Raw genomic sequence first — 9,436 nt, 5'->3', positions numbered from 1 at the left:
ACTGCCGTATCAAGGCGTTGCCGAAGAGAAAAAGGGGGCGTGGGGCGGTATTCAACGGGGAAGGCAACGGCATTGTTGGGGTGGGTGGGACACGTGGCACTGTTTGGTTGGATACTTTCATAGTATCCGTTGGCAAATTAAATAAAAAATAAAAAAATTTCTATATTTTTTATCCTATTTATATACCTAATTTTAACTCATTTTACACTCATTCTTTCTTTCAATCTTATTTTTTCTTTTCAAATTAATCACTCTAAACATTATACATTATGGAGAAAACGTTCAAGATGCTCCAATTTTTAATTGATGACGATTCGGATGATGAAAAAATGGTTAACCTTGTTAGTAGTATGGGCGAAGAAGAAGTGGAGGGAGAAGCTAGTAGTTCGCGAGTCCCTCGATCCCGAATTTATATTCCAAGGGATCGTGAAAGTGCGGCTGACAGATTATTCAATGATTATTTTGCGGATTCACCAGTGTATCCGAAAAACAAATTCAAACGACGTTTTCGAATGAGTCGTCAATTATTTCTCCGAATAGTCGAAGGTATATCTAACTTTAATTGTAGTGATATTCCCGAATATTTTATGTATTTTAGAGAACGTCCCGATGCCGCTGGTCGTCAAAGTTTGACAATATTACAAAAGTGTACCGCGGCCATACGTCAAATGGCGTATGGAACTACACCTGATATGTTTGACGAATACATAAAAATTGGTGAGAAAACTGCTGCTTTATGTTTAGATTATTTTTGCAAATGCGTATTTCATTTGTTTGCGAGAGAGTATTTGAGAAAGCCAACAACCAAAGATATTGCTCGGCTTTATAATTTTCACGCACAAAAACATGGTTTACCCGGTATGCTTGGTAGTATTGATTGTATGCACTGGGAGTGGAAGAATTGTCCTGTTGAGTGGCAAGGACAATATACTAGAGGGGATAAAAAGGGACCATCCATTATGCTTGAAGCAGTCGCATCTCAAGATTTGTGGATATGGCATGGTTTCTTTGGTATGGCAGGTGCAAACAACGACATTAACGTTTTAAATGCGTCGCCGTTGTTCAACAGTATAAAGGACGGCACCGCTCCTCCTTCACCATTTGATGTAAATGGGCATCACTACGATAGAGGGTATTACCTAGGTGATGGTATATACCCTGATTGGGCTATGTTGGTCAAAGCACCCCATTCTCCTATTGGCGAACCGCGAAAAAAATTTAAACGGTTTCAAGAAAGTGCCAGAAAAGATATTGAGCGTGCATTTGGAGTATTACAGGGTAGATTTGCAATGTTGAAAACACCGGCAAGATCTTTGGACTTCAACAAAATTAGAAGACATATGTATGCCTGTCTCGTATTACATAACATGATTCAAGAAAATAACGGATTTGTTATAGGTAGGAGAGAAGAAAGAATGATAGAAAGGAACCCACCACGACGGTTACAAAGGGATTTGAGGGATCGAGATGCAAGGGTTAAGGAAATAAGAGATAGGCAAGTTCACATACAGTTAGAAGCAGATTTAACCGAGCACGTTTGGAACTTATCCCCTTACTTTCGTACTGCTAACGATGAGTAGTTTCGTTTAGTGAATTTATAATTATGTAATGTTTCGTTTAAGTAAGTTCAGTTATTGTATGTTATGATTAATGAATTTATAATTATGTAATGAATTGTTGTAAGACTCTAATATTTATTGTACGGAAGTGTAATTATGCTACGTTGAATGCAGGAAGTATTGTGGAATTAAACGAAGGTCAGAATCTGCCCAGACTGTTGTGCGCACCGCGCACAGTTATGGGTGCGCGCCGCGCACCTTGCCAGCAACAGATTTCAGCCTTTTTCTATTTTGAGTTTAATGAAGGGCAATTTGGTCATTTCACTTGAGGCCGGATCTGTGGGCTTTATCAGTTGGTTTGGATCCAACTTTGGATCATTTTCACATCCATTCATCACTCTCATCTTCAAACCCTAGAGAGAGAAGAGTTTTAGAGAGAGGAAGCTTCATTTGGAGAAGAAAGAGTTGGATTCTCACCAAAGCTCGGGTTTTTAAAGTTGTTCACCTCGTTCCTAGCTACGTTTTGGTTGTTGTGGTAAGTTCTAACTCCGAATTTCATTGTTTGATTTGATATTCAAAGTTAGGGTTTGAACTTGATTTGTAGAGAAACCCATTTAAAACTCTTGAAGTGAGTTTGTTGATGCTAGTAATCGGGTTTATTGTTATTATTGGTGGATTTTGGGTTGGCGAACAAATTGGTCTTGTTTATGACTTGTAATTGGGTTTAATCACTAGGTTTAGTGATTATGGAAGTATTGGAACCCTTTTGGTGTGTTTAAAAGACTAATTTTGGAATTGAGTCAAAATTAGGGTTTTTGGGTGATTTTGAGATTGATAAGTGTTAAACACTTAAGTTTGGGTTGTTTTGGCTTATTAGGACCATTTTCACTTATGATTAGTGATTAGTGGTTAGTTTGGACGCGTTTGGTGTTTGTAAGTGCAATTGGTCGAATTTGCACTAAGTGTCGAATTGAGTTGGTTTGTAAATCCACTCTAAGTGTGTTATTGTATTTGTAATAATGGATTAGGTACTTTCCATTGACATGTTGCAGAATTACTCGATTGCATTCATCAAGGCGAAAAGGTGAGTGTTAATATCCTATGTGCATATGTATGTGTAGTATGGGTGCGGGTTGGGTGAAGCGGTTCTCGGTTATAGAGATCACTTCACATATAGGTTCATGATGGCTCGGTTTGCACGATCATCTTATTGTTAAGTTGTGAATTTCGTTTAGAGCGGATTCATGGTGACTCGATTTATACGGTCATCTTATTGTTAAGGTTAAGTGTTTAGCCTTGGGTCGTAGGTTCGGGGATATTATATTATCTTATGTTTTGATATTGATGTGTTGTAGCTAGCCCTTCGGGTGTAGCTTGGTAGTGTTGTTCATAACGTTGTGAGTGAACTTACATTGATGTTGTAGCTAGTGGTATCGCAATTGTACGGTAAGCTTAGTTTTGCTTGCTATATGCTCGGATGATCCGGTATGTGTTATTTGATATTGTGTGGCATGTCCATTTTATGCATATATATGTATGTAGTATATTCTCACTCACTAAGCGTTAGCTTACCCTCTCGTTGTTTACTTTTTTTTATAGATTTGCTTGGATGCGGTGACTCGGGTAAGCGTGAGAACTAGTGGCTCGCGTAGTTGCTTTAGAAGATCTTGCTTTTGGATTGGATAGGATTGGGTAGCGTATCCCCAATCACCATGCTCGGTTTTATTTTGTATTAGAAGTCGTGTGGTTGAAAACTTGTATTTTGTACGAAAGTCGTAGAACGGTCGATGTGGGCCCGGTCTCGTAAAACTCATTTTATTATTGGAACGTGTTAGTTTTAACTAATGTAAATTGTTGTGAAGAGCGTTTGGTCTAAAAGTGTCAGGAATCAAGAGATCTTTTTGCGAAAATTGGAAAAAGTGGACAGCGGGCTGCCAGGCCCTGTGCGCGCCGCGCACAGGTGTGGGTGCGCGCCGCGCACCCCATCTGGACAGCTCTGCTCAGTTTTATTTTTTTTTTATTTTCGCGTTTTTGGTTGGTTAACGGGTTGGGTTGTTACAATTGTTTTCTATTTTAAAGATATAGCCGTTTATTTCAATATTACTTAAACGTTTACATTATTTCAAAAAGAAAAAAATAAAACAACAACAACATAATTTCCTAACGGCTATTTTCTGCGAACACATTCATCAATCGCTATCAAATTCACGTGGATCGTGTTGCTGAAACCCTGGAGATTCAGGAGCAGCTTCATCTTCATTTGCAGAAATGGTGTAGCTTTCATCAATCCATTCAGTGTAAAGGTCAATTGGTTGCTTACATATTATGGCTCGCCCAATCGCACCAAACCAATCGTGATCTTCTTCTCGTAACGCGGCACGAGAGTTGGGTTTTTTGAAAAACCAGATTTGTCTAGTGGGGTAGTTAATGTCTCGTTGTAGCAACTCAAGCAAACACATATAACTTGGACACTTATGAACATCCATGTAATAATTTCGTGTTTCATACTCGGTATAATTCCTCATTTCGCTATTAAATTCACCTCCGTAGTGAACTTTAACAACAACATTCAACGGACTCATTTTGAAGTGTGTGTGTGTTTATGAATTGAGAGTTTTAGAAGATATGAAGTGTGTGTGTTATGATTTGAGAAATGGGGTTGTATATATAGGGGAGGAAGTGGAGGAATCTAGCTTTAGAGAAAGAAAAAAAAAATTCAAAATATAGCCGTTGTGTTAGAGAAAAAAAAAATCGGTTCAAAATATAGCCGTTGTAATTAAAAGATAATTTTAAAATATTAATTAAATACAAAAAATAATATAAAATAATTAAATAAAACACAAAAATTAAAAATTAAATGCCACATCAGCATTCCACTAACCCACCCACACCACCAACCCACACCACCACTACTCCACACTTCTAACCCACACGTCCTAGTCATCAATAAAGTACAAAGAGCAACCCACGCCCCCAACCCACCCACACCACCACTACAAATAGTCTTAAGAAAATGATGTTGCAAAAAAAATATAATTTTTAATGTTTACGATTCAATGATGTTTCACAAGGTCGATTCAATGCGTAAGTATGTCTTCGTTTCACCGTTGAAAGAACTTGAAGAGACATATTGAGAATGAAAGTGTGTTGTAGGGTGTTTTGAGTTGGATGTGAATAATTGTATAACAAAACAAATTAATTTAAGCAATTATATATTAAGAGAGGTCACACAGAGGCGGAGGTACATATAACTTGGTGGGGGCACGTAACACCATCTAATAAGCCAGTAACACAGAGCCAAAGAGTCAATTTAATGAAAAACAATTGAACTTTACATAAGTGACACCATCAAAAATTTTATGTGCACCATTTTTTAACACTAAGGAGGCTAACTTTGTTAGTAGCCCAGAGGTTTTTTTAAGTGCCCATTACAGCCATCATATTATATTTATACTTTATGTTTTATATCGATGTAGTAGGAATATAAATGTATATAGCTCGAGGCAATAATGTTCCGCTGTAAATTGCTTCGTTGCTCACTAGTTCGTTTTGTTTGTATATATAATATATCTTGCCTGCTTTTCAAAAAAAAAAAAAAAAAAAATTATATTTATACTTTATAATTTATTTATATTCCTTAATTTATAAACTGAAGAAAATTTCAAACAACAAAATTAGCGGCTGTATATTATCCTTTATACAGTATATAGTCTAACAAATTTTTAACAACACTAACCATCATTAGTAGTTTTAGCGACTTTCAACCATTTTAGTTGAACTTTAAGTTTCTTTCATCAACAAAATATATCAAATCCCAATTCTCATTTATATTTATACATCAAAAAATAATCCAAGCTTTTGTCAGTATAATTCACTGAAGGTAATTATTTGCGATGAGGAACTTGTCAACCCCGGAGTCATATGTGTAGGAATAACTAGTGCAGAAAATCTCGTTATTGGGATTTATACCAAAATACTCTAATAACCTTTGATTTTAATGAAGAAAACGACTTTTGTATGTTAAAGATCAACTTAGATGAATGCTAGATTACCAGGGTATCGGTTTAGACGTGTATGATAGGTTAGGATTCGTAACCCTAATAATGAACTCGTAGTACCCATTATATGAAATGTCCCGTTCTTATTGATTAAAAACGTTCCATATTAATTGATTTCGTTGCGAGGTTTTGACCTCTATATGAGACATTTTTCAAAGACTGCATTCATTTTTAAAACAAACCATAACCTTTATTTCATAAATAAAGGTTTAAAAATGTCACGACCCGGAAAATTTCGACTAATTTTAAACCAAACTCTCGATAGGATATTGTATTTTTCAACACGATAAGCAAAGTCTGTTAGGTTGGATCTCAAAAATTTTGAACCGTTTCATTTATTCGATTGACCTTCGATCAATCCCGACGATTCACGAACCACTATTTGTAAATAGATATGTGTGTGTATATATAAATAATAATTGGAAATATAATTTGAAATATTATATGTTATTTATGTAAAATAAAACAAAAATATGATATTACAATAATTATCATTTACAACATATTTATATATAACTAAAAATATATTAAAAATAATTGTTAGCTGATTGTAATACTCGTTTAACGTTTCGTTGATTTTAATATAGACCTATATATATCCATGAGTGTTTAAATAAAAGTTGGTCCGAATATGGATTAAAGAGAGTATGAGCTCGATAAAAATATTTTTAACCCTTTTAGTTTAAGTTTTAGTATTCTGTATATATTACTTGGAATTAAAAATAAAATATAGACGAACCTTTTTGACCGGGTTTCAAACAGGTAATGAGTGAAATAACTAAATATGTTTAATCTAAAAATTTGGGATTCTTAGGAACACTTTTATACGTTAACTGTTTAGCAATGGACACAAGATAATAGTCCGTGATATAGTGTCGGCAGATTTTTATTTATATTTGAGCACGTTCCTTTGTTAAGTATGTAATATTATTATATTATTATAAAATACTGTGTTTGTATATATGTTTATGTAATGAATCTTCTATATTATATTATATATATAATATATATACATGCTTATATAAGGCAGAGGTTTTAACCAACACCACCATACAGCTCAAGTTCTTTCTTTTTGTTCCTTGATTTGTTCGCTACAATTGCTGCCAATCTATTTCTGTTTTTACTCCGGTAAACCCAAACTCACCATCATCAATCACCTCAACCTCAATGAACAACCAACCCGCCACCATTACGGTTTTCTTGTTAACCGTAAGATCACCACACCATCACCACCTTGACAACCTCACTATCGAGCCACCTCTCATCCGAAAACAAATCCACCTCCATCTCTCTCTCTACTCTTTCTCTTGTTCTTCCTTTTCGACAACCCTCCTCTATCACCCTAAACCATTACAAACCAAACCCAAACCCACTTGGGTGTTGCTATCGTTCGAATCACTTTACCACCAATTTGCTGGAGTTACTATTGTTGGTATTATCTCCTGCATCGAAACACACAGACTCAATTCTATCACCTTAACCGAACCACGAAAACCACCCACTGTTTTTGTTTATGTTTGGACCGAGAACAAACCAAACACCACTTGCTATTCCTTTCTGTTCGTGGCTTTTAAACTATCTGCAATTGTTTACTGCTATTGCTTTTCAATAACACAAGCCAAGAACACCAAACAATTGTGACTTGCAGCCACTGTAATCGAACAACCAACAAAAACCTACTAATTTTGTTTACTATTGTAACTTATTCTATTGCTTATGTTTGATCAACCACAAATTCACCTTCGTTGATTTCAACAACATCAAGCTCCTCCTGATCCTATTGATTGAACGAGTCAAGTTCACCAACCAACCAAACCATCTTGATCACCTTGGATTAGCACAATCACCATCCATATTTTCTTTTCTTTCTTTCATTCTGTTTCTTCTTCCTGTTTTCAAACAAAATCATCAAACCCACCATTGTTGAACTAATATCACAGCTGCTATTTTACCTCTGTTTTAGCCTGTAACCCATCATCACGAACCACCACAACCATACTCAAACAATCACCATCGTTACCATAATCCCTAATCTCTTTTCTCTCTCTCCTAATCCCCATCATGAAACCATCCATCATCTTCACAAAACCAACGGGCATTGCAACCACTAGAACAACAACCTTCGATCAAGTTACTGCTACACTTTGTTTCTTTCTTGATTCACCATCATATGCTGTTGTTACCTCTTTTCCAGTTTTAAATCGAACAAATTGCTGTAGACAAAATTTTTCGGTTTATAATACTGTTTTAACGAAGAGGATGATGACAGGGATGAATGAGGATGAGCAGATAGGGTTATCCAAGATAAACGTGGGGTTTTGCCATTGCACCATAAAACTTTTTATTTTTTTTTAGCCGCCCCACTGATAAAGAATCCAAGGAACGGTTTATTTGTTTTTGCTACATGGGCCTTATTTGAAAAGTAATGGACTTGCCATTCACTGTTGGGCCGAGACTAATTAACTGTTGGGCCGCTGGTTACAGTTTATGAATAACCCACACCGATAATTGTTACGTCCTGCCATTAATCGAGTTTCCCTTTTATTGCTATTCATCACTTACAACCATGAGGATACGTGATAATTATATTGATAAACGAAGATGATGCTTGATAATTACGGAATTAATTATGATGATATACATGAAATCATAATCGTGATTTTATAAAAGATGATGATTCGGTGGTATTATTAATTGTGATGATAGTTATGATGTTAATAATAACAATGATCATAAGATGATGATGATTAAGGCTGATGTTAATAGCTGATGACGTGTTGAGAAAATGAAGAAGAAAAGGAAACAGCCTAAAACGGGTTAAATATATTTAGGGTGTTAAAAATTTCAGAAAAACAATAGATGGAGCGTTGGTTTAGGGGAGTGGTCGGGGAACTAGAGGTCTCGGTTCTAACCCGGTTTGGAGCTTTTCTTTTTAGAAACTCTTTTAAAGGTAGTCTTTATTTTTAAAACTTATTATTATCACTATTATTATTATTATTATTATTATTATTATTATTATTATTATTATTATTATTATTATTATTATTATTATTATTATTAGTATCACTATTGAAATTATTAATATCATTTATATTAAAGATGAACACTATCATTTTTATTATTAGTATTATTATTATTATTAAAATTATTATTATTATTATTATTATTATTATTATTATTAGTAAAATCATTAATTTTGTAGTTATTATTATTATTATTATTCACTAGTATTAAAATTAACATTTTCATTAAAGAGTATTATTTTATCATCTATACTAAAAGTATCATTTTTAACTCTATTATCATTATTTTAGTATTATTATAATTTTAACAAAACAAATGATATGTATATATATACAAAATATATATATTTAATACATATAACATAACAAAATTTATATTTTTATTTATTTTAAATATATAAAATGAATATATAGGTTAATAATATAAAAATGATATAACTAATAGGTTTATATATATATATAATTTGTTCGATTCCAATTATATGTGTTAATGTACATACTTGATATAGGTTCGTGAATCCGAGGCCAACCTTGGATTGTTTAGTTGTCCAATGTTGTTTTATGTATTTTTACTACAAAATACATTAGGTGAGTTTCATTTGCTCCCTTTTTAATTGCTTTTGCAATATATATTTTTTAGGCTGAGAATACATGCGCTGCTTTTATAAATGTTTACGAAATAGACACAAGTACTTAAAAATATATTCTACGTTGAGTTGTACCACTGACATACTTCCCTGTAGCTTGGTAACTACTATTTACATGGGTATTGTAAACGCGAATCCTGTTGATAGAT

General features: G+C 34.1%; 1 protein-coding gene across 1 annotated transcript; it reads left to right on the top strand.

Annotated features, from left to right (window-relative positions):
• The first annotated feature begins 269 nt into the window (after positions 1 to 269).
• Positions 270 to 1,580, top strand: LOC139888013 (protein ALP1-like). The gene has a single exon (XM_071871048.1). The coding sequence runs from the start codon at positions 270 to 272 to the stop codon at positions 1,578 to 1,580; it is 1,311 nt and encodes a 436-aa protein (XP_071727149.1).
• The last annotated feature ends 7,856 nt before the right edge of the window (positions 1,581 to 9,436 follow it).

Source organism: Rutidosis leptorrhynchoides, chromosome 2 (assembly GCF_046630445.1).
Source record: "Rutidosis leptorrhynchoides isolate AG116_Rl617_1_P2 chromosome 2, CSIRO_AGI_Rlap_v1, whole genome shotgun sequence".
NCBI lineage: Eukaryota > Viridiplantae > Streptophyta > Magnoliopsida > Asterales > Asteraceae > Rutidosis > Rutidosis leptorrhynchoides.
The sequence above is the reverse complement of the archived record's forward strand: the minus strand, read 5'-3'. Positions and strand labels throughout refer to the sequence as shown.